General features: G+C 38.7%; 1 protein-coding gene across 4 annotated transcripts in view; it reads left to right on the forward strand.

Annotated features, from left to right (window-relative positions):
- The window catches only part of npnta (nephronectin a), a 61,047-nt gene that overhangs the window by 18,598 nt on the left and 20,677 nt on the right, over positions 1-21,772 (forward strand). For 2 of the 4 annotated variants that reach the window (XM_015055749.1, XM_015055750.1), the window contains 3 exons: positions 3,753-3,845; positions 13,677-13,772; positions 20,061-20,180. In XM_015055749.1, coding sequence (XP_014911235.1) covers positions 3,753-3,845; positions 13,677-13,772; positions 20,061-20,180 — 309 coding nt within the window. The remainder of the gene's footprint in view (positions 1-3,752; positions 3,846-13,676; positions 13,773-20,060; positions 20,181-21,772) is intronic. The other 2 variants (XM_015055751.1, XM_015055752.1) reach the window with 1 other exon arrangement.

Genomic DNA, 21,772 nt, shown 5'->3' on the forward strand with positions numbered 1-21,772 from the left:
TCGACCTTCAGATCATTGTCGAACAAATTATCTGATCTGATTGCAGAATCCAAATTGCAGATTAAAGAAGCTTTTTCTCATTCCTTTGAGGAAGTTGTAAATGGTTTTGTACATTAAGTAAAATTCTCTACTTTTTTCTGCGTTTTCAATTACTTTTATCATGTTGTTCAAAATGTGTTACACAGGTCTCTGTTGAATTGTCTTGACCTCCACAATATTTAAGCATAAGTGCATCACGTAGCAGTCTAGTTAAAACATTACTTGTGTTTTCAAGTCTGAACAAAGCCAAGGTCTGACTGACTAATGCTTCCTACAGAGAAGCTCTGTTCATTTCCGTCTAAAAATGGGTCCCTTTTTAATTCGTAACTGTAAACTCTTGAAACACAGTGTGTGGACATCCAGGCTTGTTCCACCGAGTTCTCAAAGTGGCTTAACAAAGCCTTCATTCTATTTGATTACATAGCTCAATAAAGTTGAATGAGTCTAAAGATGCTATCTACTCCAGTTTAAGGACTCTCCTCATCCCCCTGTGCCTTTGAATTTGGTTTCAACAATTGAACAATGCTTCTTTCTCAGTAATAATAATGTAAGTGTGTGTCTGTGTGTGTGCGCTAAAGGCGATTCTGCACATCCAATTTCTTTTGTGAATAGGCTGCTAAATATATAAAATGGCATTGTGTTGTGACTGTATGTTTTGAATTTAACGATTGTTAACACAAAAAGGCCTAATGAAGGTTCTGTTGACAATTTTAATTGTATTAGCATTTTATCGTCTTTATATTAACTGTGTTCACATTTAAAAATACTGCAAAGGACTGTTTCAATGACAGTGAATGGAATACTATTATATTTCAATTCAACCTCATGCTAATAATACACTTGGTCATTAGATGAACCCTCGCTGCTCTGGATGCCCATACTATTTTAGACACTTAGGAATGAAATGCTAAAGTGACCTGACAGGCGAGGCCAGTCATGCAGGCAGTATTCACCAATAATACTTGCATGTCATATGCTTACGTAACGTTTAGCGTTCATCACAGTAAATCAGTTGCTGATTGTACCAGAGTAATGGATCCATAAGTTTCATGTTTTTGCACAATATGTTTATGTTTTTTTTCTTCTTTTTGCTAAAAATTGTTCTATTCGGATAAAACTGATCTGAGTTTAACATTATTTAGCTACTTTTTATACTTCACTAAACTCAGTATGCAAACTTGTTTTATCGTGGGAGCTTTCAGTTGACGCCTTACATGCCGAGTTCAATAAAAAAAGATTCTGAACAAATTAATCTTGGAATGATACACCCATGTTAAGCCACTTGGGTGAGGTACCTTTGCCTCTTTGTTACCCTCGATTCACATCGCATGCGTCCACACACCGATGTGACTTGTGCTCCAAGAGCAACTTATAGTTGCAATATTTTTCATTCATTTCTACATCTATTTTGTTTATGGCTGACTTGAGAACAGCTTCCAACATATGGAAAAAAAAAATTGCTAATTGCTTTTGTCACACTTCTTACCATAGAAACTTTATGCTCACAAACACAGATGGAAATCTTAGCAATCTGCATGCTGACTTCATGAGTTATTTGCCATAGCTTTGGGGTAAACTCTGTTGTGTTCTCATCCATCAACTTAAGGGTGTTGTGATTGTTTTGAAATGTGCGTTTTCAGGTATGAAAACAAGCTGTCTGCCACAGAATAAATGTTCTTTTTCTCACAGAACCCATCTCTAGCACCGACCTTGGCTTACACTGGAAATGCTTTATTGAAAAGGTTCTAGCCTTGGGATGCACCGATATGAAAATTTGGGTCGATATTGATATCCAGTATTAATAGAGCTGCTGAGGCCGACAACCAGTCTTTACCAATATTATGCACATATTTCTATAATCTTTCAATAATTGTTTGCTTTAATTGACATGCTGCAATGCTCTATGCCTCCATCACTGTCACGTGTTTAAACAAATGCCACCTTTCCAACGTCCTCCCCTCTCTTTCTGAAACACATACAGGAAAGCAACAAGATGAAAAAAGTGATGATTGATAACTGCCAGTTTTACTTATCAGACTAGTATCAACATGTTAAAAAATGACTGACGAATCTGATATTAATGTCAATATTTCCTTCATCAATAGGACTGTTGGTAACAGACGGTTCTGTACTGTACTTTTTCTTAAAATAAGCATGAAAAAGTGATAACATACGCCATAAAAGGCAGTGGGTATTTTTTCTTCCACTTGGACCAGGCATCAGACTGTAAAGCAAAAATACATTTTATGAAATGGGGAAAAATGCTGCCCAATAAGCTGCTACTGCTTGCAGGGTCAGTCCTTGTTAATCCCTTTGTTTAAATGACAATCTTGTCATTTAGTTATCTACAAATTTAAATGATTTATTCCAGGGTTAAAATGACTTACAACTCTTGACCTAAAAATGTTTTTGATTTATTTAGTCAATACAATCTTTCCTAAGAACTGGTTAAAAAAATTAAGTAGAAAAAAGGTTCATGTGTCTACACTGCTGCGTTTACTTCACAGTCTGCTGAAATTGAATTTTCAAATGTTCTGTTGTAGAAATGTCAGCCGTGGAGCTATGCAGAGACTTAAGAAACATTTAGTTTTAATTGGTGTGGTTGTTCACCCTGAAGTAAAAAAAAAAACACACATCAACAAAAGCCATTGATTGTTCTAAATGCTGCGGTCTGAATTCTGAGCATCTACTTCAGCTGAATGGAAATGTCTAAGTGGTGCAACCCTGAAGGTCCTTCTGGTTAAAAACAAGGAGGAAAAAAAAATACAAAACATAAAATATGCATGTACCAGATTGATTGTAACACCTGCTTGTGATATTTAAACGCATCAGCAGCAAATTCTACTGCTGCAAGGAAGTACAGAAAGTCCGACAGATTTCACCACAGTCCCTTCCCCTCTTCCTCTTTAACTCACATTACTATGCATGGCCTCTTTTACAACAGTGACAATTAAATCCTCTGATGGCTGCCTTTTATGGCATAATTAATGGAGCTTTTTAATGAAAATTAGTACCACTTGGCTCTATCAGACATGCTCAGCAGCAACTGCAGTGAGTCCAGACAGATAAAGCAGGGCCGGCCTCCAGCTCACTAAGACCAAACACTGAATCGGTGAAGCTGTAAGGCTTCATCTTTGTTCAGACTCAAATTATCAACCTCTGCGCACAGTGCGAAATCTGGAGGGCAGCTCTTTACTGAGGAACTAATTAAAAGCTTCTATTTGGGTGCTTTCATTGTTTCAGCTTCAGATTCATATTCAAATATCCTCCTTGGTGATTCCTTGTTAGCTCTTTGCCCGTGTAAATATCATTGCTGGGTTATGAACGAGCAAGTGAATATGTTATTTGGTGTTAAAAGGTCAAACTTCCCGCTTATCACCTGCAGGGAGAGATGATTTATTTTTTCCAAGATCGCTCACAGCAACAAAGTCCGGCGTGTACGTCGTGTTCAGCTGAAATTGACTTCTCCATTTCTATTATTAAATTACCACCACAGAAAAAGAAACAAAACAAGTACATTTCATGTGTCATCGAGGCGTGGCGCCGCGTCATTGTAGAAAAATTGTGGCGTAAACAGACCGTTTAAAGTCTGAGTGGTTTTGTATGTTTTAAAGCTGAAGGATTGCGTCCTTTTCCCAACCTTATCTGGTACAAATTCTCTGTTGGGACGCTGCACTGATCTTTCTTTTCTTCTCTAAATCCTTTCTGAACAGCTGTGTGTCAGCCTAGCTGTAAGCATGGGGAGTGTGTGGGACCCAACAAGTGCAAGTGCCATCCAGGGTTCACCGGCAAGACCTGCAATCAAGGTGAGTTCTCACAAGGTGCTGCGGCAAATCTTGTGTCAACCGGTTCATTGGACATTGAAACAGGGAAATGCACCACTTGAAGGTAATCACATAGGTGTTCTACCACAAGGCAATCCTGCCTTACAAAAGTTTTCTTAACCTAATTAAGTCAGTTATATTAACTTCAAGTTTTTTTACTACTTATATTGGTAAAAACATTTTCTATCCAACGAAACCCAATCCCTTACATTGAGTCACTGACTCGTGTTGGGTGACAATGAACAGTTGATTGCTTTGCCTCCTTAACCTTGCAGTCATCCCTTATGCTGACCATGCATGTACCAGGAAGCAGCCAAGAAGCCCTCTGGCACAGATCTGAGAATGCATTAACCAAACTTCAGAAAATCACTTCAGAAAAAAAAGAAACAAACTCTGAGGTACAATCAGACATAATTAAGATAAAAGCGAAATCTAGTTGAAGGTTAATTTGATTTGCATGCAAATGATAGGTGCAATTCAGCTAGTTGTTTTCTAAAACAAAAGTCACATTTTGTATTCATTTCAAATTTGTTTCAAAAGGTTCCCAAAAAATAACAAATGAGGTACGTTACCTTTTTCACACTCTTAAAAAGTGGTTCAAGCACAAACCTTCACAAACACTTTACATAAAGGTTGCTAGGTCTGCATTATTTAATGAACAAAAACCTTTATTAATTTAGTAGTAACTTAGGGACTCTCAACAGCTGCTCCAAACAGCTGTTGAGAGTCCCTGATTTAGGTAGGAGAATATTTTGACTGGATTATTGTTAGGATTACACAACACAAGTCTGAAATAACAATAAATAAACACGTCTGATCACCATACGAATCCTCATCTTCAGTTCATCCGCAACCCATGGAAGGGAGACAGTGAATAAGTAGAAGTGGATAGTATGGTCAGAGAAAAGCAAAATGTAACATTTAAACTAACACTGAAAAAATGTGTGTTGGAAAACTAACACAGTACATCACTATGGAGAGATCAACCACATGGAGAAAAGTGGTGGTCAAACTAATTTTTTAGCAGGGACAGGGAAGCTGGTCGAAGTTGACGGGACGGTGGATGAAACTACATATGTGCTTGTCCTGGAGACAACCTGTTAGAGGCTGCAAACGGCTTGATCCCGCTGTGGAGGATCTGCTTTCTCCAGGACAACAACTTTAAACATACAGCATCAACGGAACGGTTTAGATCAAATCAAGTTTCCAGTTAAAGTGGTTGTCCAAGTCCAATTCAGTATCTGCAGCAAGACATGAAAATGTACTTTTCACAGAAGCCCTCTGTCTAATCTGACCGAGTTCAGATAAAAACAAATTCCCTTTAGATATGCACATTTTGCCAAGGTATTCCCCCATAAAAGAGTAAGTGTTACATTTTCAGTAGCCTCAGTTGTAAAACAATAAACTGAAAACCATAAATAATTCCCATTCTTCTTTGCATTACGCATCACTTTGTGTTGCGCTTCTGCAGAAAAACCTTACAAAACACAAACTCGGAGTTTGTGTTTGCAACGAGACAAAAATGGGAACATTTCTCTGGGAGTAAATATTGCTGCGAGGCTCTGTACAAGTATATTGACATGTACATTTTTCACAAGGAGCAAAAGTGAAGGACAATCCCAGCTCCGGAGAAACAGCAACGTAATCACTGTGTTTTGTGGCTGGAGCAGGAGCCATAGCCGGTTTTCCTTCAGCTGACAGGAGTGAGGAGCTTTAATCACAGGGGAGGAGGAGCAGAAAGAGCGCTGATTCAGCTCAAATGGAAATGAGAGCGGCCTGTGTTGAACGCATCTTACCCTGTGAAGATAATATCTCAATTACTGATGTGTGATAACTTGGCCTAACAAAGTACAACAGATGTTATTTAAAGTGTTCCTCCTGGTGTGTGTGTGTGTATGTGTGTGTTCATGTAGGTTTTGGGTATTGGCAGTTTGGACATGTTTTAAAGCACTGAAGCTCCCCGGTTGGCTGTTCGTTGACGTCCAAGCTGCTTTAAATTACCTGTGGAATTCACGCCCTGAGACAGGAATAGGATAGTGTGTAATTAAAAACAAGGAAGGAGGAGGAGGGCTCGTTGAAAATCCTTTCCGGAATGTTCCAAATGACTCATCCTGCATTTCAAGGCTATTGGCGGCTCGTCTCTGCGGGCCAAGACGTCCCCACTTTGTCTTGATCTGCAACAAAAGGGAAGAGGAAAAAGGATCTGCATCCCATATTCGGCTACAATAGAGATTGTTTCCAACCATTTAGACTGGAGCATGTTATCCTACAAATGGGATCCAAGTACATTCAAGGATGAAGCAGCAGAGTCTGTAGATGTTCTGTCATTTCCAGTTCGGCGGCAGACATAGTCGGATTTAGATGTTGAAACTGACTCTTATTTGACCTCTCAGTCTGATGGAAGTGGTTTTTGTTTAATTGCATGTAATTCTATTGAAACTAAAGTCATTAGTAAGACCTAAGAGTTTCAAATTTCTCATTAAAATGCAGTCTCTTCAGACATTGATTCAGACTTCACTATTGGTGAGCCAGGTGGACAATATTTAGAAGTACTGTAAATTACCATTTTTTTGTTGCATTAAGTAACCAAGAGGAAAAAGAGTTGCACGGATCTACTTATCTGACCAAGTAAAACCAGTGGTGAGTTTTTTTGTGAAACAAACCATGTAAAATACATATTATCCATCCGTATGGTAAATGTTGACTCTTAAGGATTTATTTTGACGATGATTTTAAATTAAACGATGAAAACTAACATTTCAAATAACGATGTACTGACCAGAGGTTTCTGAGGATTTACCACCTCTGGTTTCTGTTGGGGGGGGTTTCTAGCTTTCTTACCACAATCAATCACAAATTACACGTTTGGAGTTGAGGCACCATCATACAGAGCAGTATCAATAAAATAAATTGTACTACTCTTTTAAAACAAAGACAAATTATAATAGTTCACAGATGCCTTCTGTGAACTATATATATATATATATATATATATATATATATATATATATATATATATAAAGCTGCACATACATTACATTAGAGCAGAGGTTCCCAAATTGTGGGCGGCGCCCCCTAGGGGGTGCGCCGTGCCATTGCAGGGGGGGCACAGGGAGCGGTATGGATGAATGAAAAAAAAAAAACAACACAACAATGATGAACGCTGTGTGTGCTGCGGGGGGTTTGAGTGGATGGAAGAGTACAACATGGAGTCTCTAAGGATCTCTCTACACCCTCCTGACCCCCAGTCACACACATCGTTCAAGCAGAGTCTAACTCCCCCTACTGTAATCCATAGGGGGGCCCAGAAAATGTTTGGAAACCACTGCATTAGAGAATCTAGATCTTTACTTTAAATCAGAGATTCCCATAATTCTGTAAACATACTTAAATTCAGCCTGTTTACTAGACAAACTTAATACCCCTTGAGCTTTTTCACATTTTGTTACATTGCTATCACAAACCTCATAGTTGTGTTGGTCTCCTCTGACCAGCGCAGGCTACCTTCTTTTGGTAACTGTGTTTCTCCTAAATAACTGGTTTTGGACTGGAAACAATTTGAACATCTTTTGGATATATTTCAGTATTTGCTTGTTTCATTTAACACTTGTGTAAGGCATGACTAATGGTTTTCTGTCAATAGATTCCTTCAGCTAACCACTGGATCTCTGCATCTCCTCCAGAGTTACCACAGGCAATTTGACAACTTCCCCGATTGATGGTTTTCTTCCTAAGCTTAGGCAGACAGAAAATGTTTCTGTAGGGAAAGGGTTAGGGTTAGAGCTATGGGAGTTTTTTATTTGTACACTTTTTTTTAATGAAAACAATTTATTCACATAACCTTTTCAATTCTTTTCAAAATTATGCACTACTTTGCATTGGTCCAGCACATAAAATAAGGAGCTGACTCACGGTGGTGCACCCAGGACAGTCTTATTCAGGCAGAAAATCGTCAACAAATGTCGCTGTTAAAACATGAAAACTCTGCACAAATTATAAGAACATCTTAGTTTCTTACATCTGAATGTTTTTCCATCACAAAGGCAATTTGCAACATTGGCATCCTTAACAAAATGCCTTAAGGTCACTTGTAGTTTGATAAACGAGTAACAACACCTGTAGCCACCCCTTGCCTGATTTTATAAAACAAATACTTCTACTTCTCCACACAGGAAGTGGCGTTGTGCCTTTTACTCTCTTAATTTTCCTTCCAGGCTAGTTTATTTTTAAAAAGACCATATGAATAAATGGATTTTCTTTTAAATATTAAGCCGGCGCGTTATTGCATGTTTAATGATCTCCTTAAAAGCTAATAATTGCAAAGCCCTTTTGTCCTCCTCCACATTTTCTGCCAATTTTGTAGCTGTTCAGCTAAAAAGGTCATTCCATGTGGGCTTTATTTAAATACCTGCTGATGTAAGAGACTGACGTTTCCAGTAGAGAAACAGGAGGGCAATTATTTGTAATAAAGTGGAATCTGTACACATAAACTTGGAGACACTTAAAGATGTTGTACTTGACACACATTCTTACAGGTTTAAGTAAGACGTGTGGACAGATGCGTCACCCTGCAGGCTTTCTGATTAACAAGCATGTCAGACACCTCTGGAGCGTTGCTTACATTAGGCAGGAGCAAACCACATGAGGATTTATTGCTGTTGAGACTAAAAACAAGCCCCGTGCTATTAATATTAATTTCTTTGAGTCAAGTTCTGAGAGATTTGACTTGCTCTTTTAGAGGACTAAATGGGATTTTTAAATCCTCTGAATGGATTATATTTACACGAATGTCATTATGTTCATCCTTAAACTATCAACCACTCTGCTGTCAGGATTAATACCCACTGCACAACGGCAGTAAAACCCTATCATTCTTTTAAGAAGGCACTTCATCCCTCCAGCACAGAGAGGGAGGAGGAGAATTGCTCCTGTCGAACACTTTGGCGAGGATATACGACTGCACTCCTGCTGCACAAATAAACTCATTATGGGATAATCTGTGCAACAGTTTGGCAGCACGCCCCCAACCGCCGGTCTCAGCATTTTTAATAAGATAATTATTGCATCCAGGTGGATTTAATTAGCTGTTGCTGACCTGCTGTTTTGACACAATTGAACGATTTTTCTGGGGAGGGATGCCTCCAGACACCATTCTTCTCTTACATCTCATCCGTCAGCCAGAAGTGCAATTAAGGCTTCTCCAAGAATGTTAGATTAGAGCTGTGGCGTACATGTTCAAATAATTTGCTGTATTATTTTTAGAGTATTACCTAATATCTAGATTATTCAGTGGTTTACTTCTCCAAAGACTTGGGATTGGTTTAGGAACAGACCCCTATGTGTTACTGCTTTTCTAACTGGCCATCTGCTGGTTACAGCTGCAAGTGTTTAGAGCACTTCATGCATGAAATCTATTTATTTGTAGCCACGCAAGTTCATCACAGTCACGTCGAGCTTTAAGGCTTCATCTCATTAAAATAGCATTTATTTTGCTAAAGTAATTTAGTTCAAAAAGCCATATAAATACAACTCATATAATACATACTGTAGCTTCACCACAAGCCAAGTGCAATATTTTATATGTTTATTTCTGAAGATTATGGCTTTCTGCAAATAAAAACCAAGAAATTTAATGTCTCACAAAATTGCAGTATTATAAGAGAACAAATATATATATATATATATATATATATATATATATATATATATATATATATATATATATATATATATATATATATATATATAGTAGTAATACCATGTACTGACAGTTACGTGGAATGCTGCTGTTCAAAAGTTTAGGAGACCATCATTAACATCCTCCTCAAGAAGGGTGAAGCAAAAGGCAACTGCTTTTCCACAGACTGCTTTATCCATATTCTCAGAATAGGGGAGCTGAGTGGGAGAGAACTCAGAGAATTGTAAAGCAAAGTACACTCAAGAGTTTGTTCAGCAATTGAGCTGCAAACTTCACACACCACACTGCATTGATGCAGTAATCCATGCAAAAGGAGTGCTAAGGATTGAATAAATATACTCAATTACACACACACACACACACATATATATATATGCTTTTGTACAGATTTGTATGAGTTGCTGTCAGTTAATTTGCCCTTTTCTACACACCAAGTGCCACAGTGAGATTCTGCCTTTTGCAAATATATGAAAAATAGAGCACTGAAATATTTACATAATTATTCAGATTTGGTCAAAGTAGCAGTCTCAAGTCTCCACGGACATGATCTCATCAGCTTGATGTCTACCTTTTGAAGTTTTTCACATTGTTTTCTGCAGAAACATTAAAGAACAACCAAAGGGGTCGAGAGGTCAAAACAAGCTCAGTTTCTTGTTTTTTTTTAGAGGGGATACCAGGACAGGAGGTGTAGAGTCTGACTGTGTTGCTCAAGACTTTCAAAGTCTTTTGTTTTACTGTTTGTATCCAGAAGTGATAATTTTTTTTTTTTTGCACCTGGATAAGCAATCCCCCTGTTATGCTAGTCACCTGATTATTATTGCTTCCTTGCACAGAAAGTATGTTTTTACTAACATTTGGGTGCAGTTTCCATTAATTATTTTTTGAAGATTCTGCAGATTGTCTCACTGAATATTAAAACATTCACCCAATGTGAGATTCTGAGCACTTTGATGAAGGTTTTCATTCGAGGAAGCCTAATATTTTTCTTCATCCATCTTCCTGCAGTGCTAACAGCCAGTGGGGAGAACTGTGTGCAGAATCACAATACACAGAAACTATTTTTGGACGTCTGAAGCGTAAAACTTTCTGTGAACAGAATAGCTGATTAATTGGAGGTAAATGAAACTGCTTAAATTTCTTTAGACAATTAAATGCAGTCATTAAATACATATGAAGATAAATGAGCGTGAGAGTGCCTTTCGTATCTAAACAAATGTAGAATACCTTGCGAAAGTACTTATTCCACTTAAACCTTTTAATGCTTTGTCACATAACTTCAGGCTTCAATACCATAGGTCAGCACATGGTACTTTATTATGTGAAGTTGAAGGAACATAGCATATAGGCTTCAAGATTGCTTATAAATAAATAAACAAAAACGTATGGCTTGCATTTTGAATTTAGCTCCCCTGAATCAATAGTTCATGGATCCATTTTTTGCTGCAGTAACAGCTGCAAGTCTTTGTGGATATGTCCCTAAATATCAAGTATTTCCAGCCATTGTTGCCCATTCTTTACTGAAAAACACCTGGGTGGAGAGCATCTATAGCCAGTAATTTTCAGTTGTTGCCTCAGGTTAAGGGTTAAGTCTTTTGCAGCCTTTATATGAACTTTTTCATCTTCCCTTGTGCCACTTTGAGCTTCCCCATCACTCCTGAAGGAAATAATTCCCACAACATGATGCTTTCACTAAGGGGTTGGGTGTTCAGGGAGAATTCAAAGATTGTTTATTCCCTCTGTGTCACATCCAGAACAAGAAGATTACATTTATACTAGGAGTTCCTGTAATTATGCCAATAGTGACTTTGTAAAAAATAAAAAAAATAAAAAATCCTAATGTGGATTTATTTTTGACCATTTAATAAATGTACTAAAATTAAAGTTTTTTTTATTACTATTATGTTTAAGTATTAGATTACACTACTGCAATTAAAGATGAAGTCACTATTTTTAATTTTTTTCTTTTTTTTCTCGTTCTTTACCAGGAGTTCAGGTAACTGTGAAGGGGGAGGTATGTTCTTACAGAAAACACATTATCAGGAGTGCAATCTATTAAAAAAAAAAAAAAAAAAGTCATGGAGAATGGCAGGATGGTGTCACATTGATGAAGAGCAGAGCGTGAGCCTTCAGACTGCTTCTGCTAAGGGATTGTTCATTGATCAGATCAGCATCTTGCAGTTAACCTCCTTTGTTTGGACATATTTGCCCCGATTTTATCACATAATCCTGCAGAATCTGTTCAGTGGGGATTGTTCCAACGAAGCTGCTTGGTTTCCCCATTTCATGCAAAGTAAGATTTGTATCCTATAAAATGCGTATCCTAGCAACATGTACATTTCTATACCTACAGTTAAATGCAAATTGAAAAAGCTCACTGTGACTTAGTTGTGTTAAGCCATATATTAGTGACAAGCCTCAATTTAAAAATTAGGGTATTGGAATGTTTTATTTTTTTTTTTTTTATCTTTGCATTATACAGACAAGGTAAAATGTGGAAGAAAGTGTTTTAATCAGATGTAACCAAAATGATTGTTTTAGTTGTGGATATAACAACTCTGTTTCACAGAACTCTAGCACTACAGCACCTCGCTCAGCACATCATCCCCACAGTGAAACATGCTGGCCACTACATGTTGCAGTGAGAAAGTTTTTCCTCAGTTGCTCTGCACACAGCCCAGATACACCTGCAGCATCCTGACACCTAGCTTAGGATGCTATTTGTAGACTTTAGTTCAGCATTCAATACCATCTTCCCAGACAAGTTGATGGGATCAGGGTCACATTGCTGTTGAAAGCTTCTCTCTATCAACTTGACAGTTCCTGAAGACAGGCATGTCGCAGGGCTATGTGCTCAGTCCGGCTCTTGTTCCCGCGATTCACCCACAACTGCGCAGCTATCTATTCCTCAGCACGTTTCTGAAATTTGCGGATGACTCCACCTCAGTGGGTTTATAACAAGCAGTGGTGAGACCCTCTACAGAGAGAACCAGTTCCTGTCCCAGGGGTGTTCTTTGAACAAGCTGGTGCTCAACACCGAGGAGGGTTAGGGTTAACGCCCACCTCTTCTCTTCTCATTCAAGTGGAGTTGGTAGCGTGTGGACAACGTCAAATTCCTGGGCATCCAGATCACCTCAAACCTGACCTGGTCACTGAACACCTCGTTTTCTGGTCAGAAAGGCCCCACAACCACTGTTCTGCCTCAGGGAACTGAAGAGGGCTGAACTCTCGCCCTCAGGTCATCAAGAACAGAGTATCTTAACGAAACTTTTATACTTTTATGTTCTTCTTTTTGTTCTTGAAACCTTGAGCTTTCCTTTAATGCTTAATGTACTGCTTGTGTTACTGTACAAAATCCCAATAAAACACACAGCAACACAAAAACATCACATTTTGCAGTTGCAAAGTGACAAATTGTGAAAAAAAAAAAAAAAAAAAACCAAACCGGTGACAAGTGTTGCTTAAAAGGGTGCAAAGTTCTTCCGAGAGGTTATCTTATCTTTCAGTGGGGAACCACTTGAATGAGTGTGCAGACTAGTCAAAAGGGCTTGTATCATCTCCCTGTCACCCAACAAAAGCCACTGTTAGTTTTCTGCCGGAGGAAGCGATCCTTGACTGACGGATGGTGCGACAGCCCCACATGAAGGGAGGGGCTGTCATTCCTGAGCCTCGAGTGTTTGTAATCCACCGCTGATTTGCCTCTTTCCATGGAAACTCTAGTCAACTTTTAAAAGTCCAGTCACACACCGACAATAGATCTTCTGAATCTGTGAGATATAGTCATCCTCTCAGATCCTATTTCACACTTGCCACAAAAAAGGGATGGAGATGAGAGAAGAAGAAAACACAAGAGAAGAGAAACAAAAGCAAGCCCTGCTGTTTCTCTCATGTCCAGTTCCCACATGTGTAATTGTCTTTTCTGAGTATTGTTTGTCTTTGCTGTCCAGGAATTTGATGTTATCAGAGGCATTCTAATCCACTGGTTGAAGTTTTTCTATTCTCACTTTATTACTGTCTCTCTCTTTTCTCCTTCACCTCTTTATGTCAAACAAATGACAACACCCTTATCCATCACATTTCCCTTCTCCCCACTCTAACCTCTTTTCTTGCGCACAAAGAAGAGACGCCGGACCATTTAATACCCCTGGTGTGGGATGGCCACCTTCCTGTCTTTCTTCCCGTGGACCATCAGCCAGTGGGAGTAGTGACGGAGGGTGAGATTCTTCGATTAAGTCTCCTCTCGGCAGTTTCACTGCCGTCTCCCAGCAGCTTGCATGGAGCAGCCACCTGAGGGGGCGTGAATGTCACTTTCTGCTTTTTTTTTTTTTTTTTTTGTTGCTACTTAACGTCGTCCGTGACAGATGAAGCGCCACCCTAGAGCTGCTACTGAGCTGAAATGCCAGCATGATCACACAGCATGTCACAGTTTCTTACCACAATATATTTTCTTCTTCTTACCACTAAAAAAAATTTTTTTTCGGCACACAAAAGCAGTCGCTATTCTATTTTTTTATTTTCTTTTTTTTCTGTCCTCAGAGTAAACCTTGTTTTTCACTTTGTAGAAATTATCTGTATGGTCCCAACCGTTTTCTCCCCACCAGAGCAGCTCAAACACGGCCTGGCGTTACCTGCTTTAAAGACAAGTGAATCCCCAGGAAAGAGCTTCCTGCTAATCCCCCCCGTCAGTGGCAGAGGCGTGTCGGGAATGCAGCATGGCACACCTCTGTGGGGCTTGACCCAATAAATCAATCCACCTTGTATCGCTTCAGATGTGTCTCAGCAGTTCTTTTGCCATTCAGCGAACACCCCAAAGGGACTTTCCAACTCGTGATAGTATAAGTTGCTTTCCACCTGGGGCCAATTTCAGAAGTTAAGCTGTTGTACATAGCTGCCTCTTATCTCTTCAGTTTTTCCATCAGTCTGAGTCTGCACTATTTTGACTGCCTTCTCTCCCTTTGGTCTATATATTTTTTGGTTATTATTATCTGTCTCCGTAGAGGTCATTCTGGCTGTGTGTTTGGCTTGTGCTCACGCTCACTGATCTTCCACTATCTGAGAATGCAACTGTTTCAGTAATGCCTCATTTACATTTCTAAGATGTTTTTCAGTCCACCAGGCGAGCGGAGACCTGTTCCTTTGCCACGCGAGCGACGTCCTGTTGCTACGGGGTCTCCGTAAATCCATTAATGAGGGTCCGTAATAACTGCTGTGAATGTTAAGGGGCAAAGATAATTAATTTCAGAAAAAAAATATCCCATGGCAAATGCCCCTTTAGAACAATACAAACACACTTAATTATATTTAATTGAGAATTCATGCAATAGACCAACAAAAAGTAGCGCAAAATGTGAATTTATGCATTTATGTTCAGTCCCCTTAAAGCAAAGGTGGACGTTCATCAGCAGCTCTGCACTGATTTCTGGATTGACCTTAAACATAAATTTAGAATTGCTTTTGAATGGTTTAGATCAGAACACGTAATAAAATGGCCTGGTCAGAGCTATTGCTTAAATCAGATTGTAAACATGTGGCATGATATGGAAATTAGTACTGATATCAAATTTGTCTGAGTTTGAGCTACTTTGCAAATAATATTTTTTAAATGTATTTCAATTACATTACATTATAATTACATTATAATTAAAACATACTTTTGACTGTGGCAAATATGTGACAAACATTAATGTTTTATTTGTTAAAAATCTTAAAATTGTTTTATCCTTTATACTTTGCAAATATTCTCTACTTTGTGTTGATTTATCTACAAGAAAAGAACAAAAGACATTGAACGCATTAAAATTTGTGGCCATAGCATAAAAAAATAAATAAATCAATGGCTCTGAGAGAAAAGCATTGAATTTTGTTTTGAAAATCAAAATGGAATTTGAATTACTCAAAACACAGAGCCATGTTTCGCAATATATATAGTTTATGTTTGCACTTCCAAGACAAATATTCTTGGAAGTTACAACAGTGGATTATCTATCCAAAACTCGTATCCAGTGCCGTTTCACTTGTTTGCCATTAAGAGTATAAATTCCTTATTCTGTTTATCCTCAGTTTTATTTTTGGGTCCTTGATATCCTTACTTGTGAAGTGATGGTAAGTAAAGCTTTTACATTTTTAAATAGTAGCCCTGTTGTAACAAGTGTTAACAAACTGACCCCTAAGCTGGATATGAAAGTATTCCCAGTGATGAAACGCTGCTTTAAGCCTGCTGGCACTTTGTGGGTTTAAAGAGGCAAACGTTCCAAAGCCTTGTTACAGCCACGGATCAGTCAGCCTGCGCGGTGTCAGTAGATCAGAAACTTCTATTAATAGAAGAGGAGGGGTGTGTGGGTAGATCATAGAAATTGTGCATCTGCTTCATCATTTATCCAGATTAAACTTGTGGTGTCTTTTAAATGGCAAAGGTATTGTTAAGAGAGGAAAAATTCTTGAACTTTAAAAACCTTTTGACTCGTTATATCCTCTCTATGCCCGGGTTCAGAAAAATGCTGTGCGCAAAGACTGAGATCACGCAGAGATAACAGCGTCACAATAATCAGCATTTATTCAAGACAGATGCAAACTATCACCAGACAAACATCACAAAACATCAGAAACCTCAGAGCACAAACAACACATGAATTTACCTGAGAGAGAAAGACAAAAGATGGAAACGACAAACAAAAAGCAAAGACGTCTTTGGAGAAGTTGCAAGAGCAAAATCTGATCTGTTACTTCTGTGTAGAAAGTTTTATCCTCTTGTATTTAATTTATTCAAATAAGGCGTATCTTTGCTCATCCAACCAGGAGCTATCTCTGACCCTCTATCTGAAGCCTAAAACCCCTGCCGTGTTTACGGCCTTTCACAAATGAATGTGAAAAGCTGGAACTTCCACTGTATTGTTTTCTCACAGACAAAAGGCAGTTCAAACGATCCTAGCAAACCATCTGCTGTAACTACAGTTAAATTAAGGTCAATAGGCCAGAATAAGTCACTGATTTAAAACCACAATTTAGGCCATTTGAATCAAGACATGTTAAGTTTTAAAACTAGCTTATTTTAAATTTATTTTCTCAACAGTATGCAGCTTTCCCTGCCATGTGTTCACAGTGCTAAAGTTGGGGCCATATATAGTGTTGCAAGGGCAGGGGGTGGGGGGGGACCAACTTCTGACGTTAAAGGAAGTCTATTTGTAAAGGTTCTGCTGTAGCTGAGAAACAAATGGTAAAAGTCACAAAGTGGATGAAGCTGTTTATGTTTCCTAGAACGTGACTCGTTGGAAAACCAAGGCAGGTGAAGGCTCAAAGGCAGACACATGATTAAACTGATCTTATTTTAACAAGACGAGCTGCTAAGGTGGGCTGAACAATAAAAAAAACTAAAACTGAACCGAGGTCAAACAAAAAATTTAACCAAGACCCGAACTGAAACAATGATTTGTGTAAAGATTGGGTAAAGTGAAAAAGAAGCTTCAACTTTTTTAAACACACAGACAGAGACAATGAACAAACTACTCAATAAAACAAAGAAGAAGAAAGCACACCCTCCGGTGTTGTTCACAGTTTTATAAATCCAAGATTTGTTGGTGTGCACTTTGTTTAACTTTTTCCATTTGGCTTGGTATTCCTTTTAAAAAGTAGTGACATGGTGAAATACATCAAAGTATCCAACATCTGCAATTCTTTCAGGTCTATGTTCACAGCTATTGAAATGATAACTGGACAAGGCTTTGAAAAATAATAATAATAAAAAAACTTATCTGTAAGACTGTGCCAAGCAGCTTATGAAGGAAGCCTATTTAATTAATTTGCATAAGAGATCTTTTTCTTTGGTTTTCATCCGTCCATACCTCCTGTCCATATTAGAACATAGTAAAAAGAAACTCCTCTGCATAAGCCAGGGACTGACCTCCAGGGTCCTCAGGCTTAATTTTATTCGTAACACTGAGTTTTCAGTAACAACCTCCACATCAAAGACTATCATTGTTAGCATGACCTGGTAGAACTTTGGTATGATAGGTTTACTAAGTGGAAAATATTGGATTTCTGAGTTTCTGACTCGTATCGCTGGCCTTTACTGCTGATTCTGAACGTCATGCAATTCTGCTCATGGGCTGATTTCTCTGTGCATGCTGGTCAGTAGGTGAGAGGCACATGCATGCATCCTGGAGAGGTCACCAGTCCATCACGGTGTACCAGAAAGACATACCAAGATACACAACCATGCACACACCCTCAAACCTAATGAAAATTTGGCCAATTATCTTAACATGTATGTTTTTGGACTGCGGGAAGAAGCCACAGTACCTGGAAAGAATAAAGAACAAAAGGCTTACATCTTCTTCATATAACTTTTAAAATTGGCAAGCGAGTCTTGTGGTTCAGTATGAACAAGTTGCACCATCCGGTCCCTCCTTTAATTCTGTGATAACCTCCAACAAGAGTGACACCATATCCTCCATACTTAATTTTAAAAAGTGCTTCAGGGAAAAAATTGAAATGAAAACTCTGTCTTCCTGTATCATATACTTTTACACCTGCAGGCTACTCCTTACTTCATCTGCTATTTTTAATAGCGAGGAAAGACTCAAGACATGCTTTTATTAAATATTGATTGCTTTCAGACTGTCCAAATGCACACCACAACACATTTAATTCACAACTAGAGGAATAATTAATTGCCGCTGACAAAGACCTACAGTAAACTATGCCACAGCGAATATCTGACCAACGAGTTCCAATATAAATAATAATAACGCTGCACACTACAGCAGATATTGACTGTCGAGTATTGAGAAACGGTTCTTCATTCTGTAGCTCTTATCATTAAGAAGCTGCTACTGTGGCAGAACAAATTAGAAACATGGTCTATATTACAGCATTTACAGATCCATGGAAAGGTTTAAGAAATATCTGACAGAAAATCATTGACGTGAGTTAGATTGCAGCATAAATGCCAGAGATTATTTGGTTTTCTCATTTTTTTTCTTTTCATGCACTTTCTTTTATCATTAATAAAATCAAAATGTTGATGGTGAACAAATGCTATTTTTTGATAGATTTATTATATTATTGCGTTAAGCTATGCACCAACAGTAAACCTTTTTTTAGGGATCTTAGCGCCAACAAATGTTGATAAATAAAAAATGAATTAGCTTAATCAGAGACTTTACCGTAGAAAAAGACATTGTTAATCATCAGACCTACATGCATAAAAAAAAAATCAGGAATGGAAGTCATTAGTTTGGGACTTTCAAAATATTTGTTTAAATTGTTGTCAATAAAATATTTTTAAGCAACAGCTTCCGATTAATTGTTTTAATCTTCTAAAGCCAAACCTATCCTATACATGGTCTCTGATATGTGAACACAACAGTCACAAGATTTTTTCTTACCAAATTGTACCTCAGCAATTTTTTTTTTTTTTTTTACAATTTTGTGGCCATCAATGAGTTTCTGGGTTTTCATCACCGTACAGGTCAGAATTTCATGTTTGCCTTCCTCTTTCACGCCAAGCCCAGTTCTGATTACTCTTTTGGACTTTGACCCAGTTGGAAAATACAACTGCGTCCAAATTGCAGCATTCTTGCTGTTGATGTGTGCTGAAGTTCAAGAATTTCAAGGTAATCAATCTTTGTTTTATCCACTTTGTGGAATGCATCGGTACAGCTGAGAGCAAAACATCCTGTTTTTTAAATATTAGATTTCAGTGGGATTTATAGTAGAGGGAAACATGAGAAACTATAAAGATCCTTTATAATAAGAACGCTGACTTGTCAGGAGGAACAAAAGTGTAATTAATACTTTTAAATAATCCAAGCGAAGCAGCTTACATAACAACACCCTACTTCTAAAAAGCTATTATCAAAAGCAGACATTTATAATGGTCTTAATTACATCTGTGGTTGACAAGTGAAAATGTCTACTCCGAGAAAAATATAACAGCCAGGATATGGCTGAGCACTTGACAGGTGTTGCTCTTACAGAGTATGTCTTTCTCCCGCGAGAAAAACTGTCAGCATCCTTCCCTTATCTGATTTCTGTAGGGCTGCTGGTCCACTGTCTTCTGCAGACGTGCAAAAGACAGTGGATCTGTACATATCTGTCAAAGAGTGGTGGTTGGTGAGGCTTCTGTCTCCTGGAGTCATGGTGACTCAGAGAGTGTAATGCAGGTGGTGGGATTGCTGACAGTCGACACTGGCTTTCTGGTAAATCATCAAAGAGAGACGTTCAGGACCTGTTGGAACATGGTAACACCTTTACTGCCTCTACGATAACCCCCACTTCTAAAGCACACACATTAGCGCATATACAGACAGACAAAAAGACAATGTCTGACCCACATACAAATGCAGGGGGTGGTTTGACATAGTTGACCCCATCACCTTTGCCCCTTGCCTAATTTCAACCTTGTTTTGGGAAGGGGCGGGGCGGGGGGGGGCTTTGTCTCCTCTCGTCCATTTACGTTCTGTCTGTGTCTGTCTCTCTCTCTCTGACTGTTCGTCTCTCTGCAGACCTGAATGAGTGTGGGCTGAAGCCGAGGCCCTGCAAGCACAGGTGCATGAACACGTATGGGAGCTACAAGTGCTACTGCCTAAATGGCTACATGCTGATGCCTGATGGGACCTGTGGAAGTGAGTCTCTCTCACATACACACACATTTTATTCTACACTTTGTCTGTATTGGTGTGGATATTTATTTTCTCTCTTTGCATAAACTCCCCTCTTCCTAACCTTTATGCACAGCCATGGTGTGTTCCATGATACAATAACTAATGCGTGCACAGTTATTACTTTTTCTTCTAATTTATAGTGGTAAAGTGTTATAAGTGTAAGTTATTGACTGCCACACACTTTTTGTGGCCGTCAATAAGATCCTGGATTATTTCTATTTGAGCACATTTTTTTGTCAAAAATGGTTCAACTCAGTTAAGTTGGTTGTTTCCTTATGTCTTCAGTTCAGATCAGGGTGATTTCAGAAAATAAATGTTCCCTGTTTTATCATTCTGAAATCTTGTTTTATCATAATTGACCTGCTGGACTGCAAAAAAACTCAAATTTGTGCACCCAAGTCATGTTTGGAAAAATATCTCAAATTTGTATATTTTCTAATTGTTTCACTGTGGGAATAAGGGATTCAAATGCATCGTGAAAAGCCCAATATTAACATGCTGTTAATAATCATTGTGAATGTATGTAAACTTTTGTCTGGCACTGCAAATGCTTGCACCATTGTTTTTGGAAAGTTCTTGCCCTTTGTGGTAAAAATTCATTTTTCTGCCCGTGTAAGGGCCCTGACAGCAGCCCTGCAATCCTTTGATAGACTGTTTTGATTAAAGCCCCGTGTTGATCTGCTTCATTATAGCTGCTCCTCTCTCGGAAAGCCTCCTGTGAAGAGCCCTTAAGGCGGTAAAATGAAAAATATAAAAGAAAGTCTTCTAACCCTCTAGTGAATATATAGTTTTTATTGGACGCCGTGAGGTTTTCCTTCATAATACGAGCCGCCGCCGGTGCACGTCTCCCATCTCCTGCAAGTTCAGTTCCCCCCCGATTACTATTTCTCCACACATTTTCAGTTCAGGATTATATGACTGCTGCTACCTCTTTTTAATTAGCTCCTTTTTTTAAGATAAGATAAAAAAAAAGAAAATTAATTCTTCCACCTTATAAAGTCTGACTTGTTCTCCACTTGAGGCTATGTGAAATTAGTCTAGGTGTTGTTTTTGTGATGGTGTTAACCACCTTGCTTTTCGTCTTTTCTCCCCCTGCCGTGGCTTTGATCAATGGATCGCCGTGGCATTTAATCAGCCCAGACTGCCTGTGTCATCAAACTGTACTCCAGGGAGCCTGAAAACAGCCAAAGTCGCTGCAGCAGCATGAGCCCTGCTTTTAATTTCCTTTTTAGGACATGAATTTATCAGGGGAGCTCAAACCATTTCTGCTCCATTATTTTATTATTTTGGAGGGTCTTGATCTTCCCTGTGTGAATCAACAGGAAATAGGCCGTACCCTGCCACAACAATACGGTGAAGATGGATAATCAGACTCTCTGTGTAAGAAATGATCAAAGGGCCTGAAGGAGGGAGCTTTGAGCCAAGGTGTGAGCACACAGCATCGGCTCACCAGAGGAACCTAATAATGGCAGTGCTTGTGTTGTTCTCTTGGCTGCACCCGGGGTCAAGCTGGCAAATATCAGAAAAGGCAGACGAGTGGCACTGCTCTAACA

Source organism: Poecilia latipinna, unplaced genomic scaffold (assembly GCF_001443285.1).
Source record: "Poecilia latipinna isolate Pla-1442-1.1 unplaced genomic scaffold, P_latipinna-1.0 Scaffold1334, whole genome shotgun sequence".
NCBI classification, from domain to species: domain Eukaryota; kingdom Metazoa; phylum Chordata; class Actinopteri; order Cyprinodontiformes; family Poeciliidae; genus Poecilia; species Poecilia latipinna.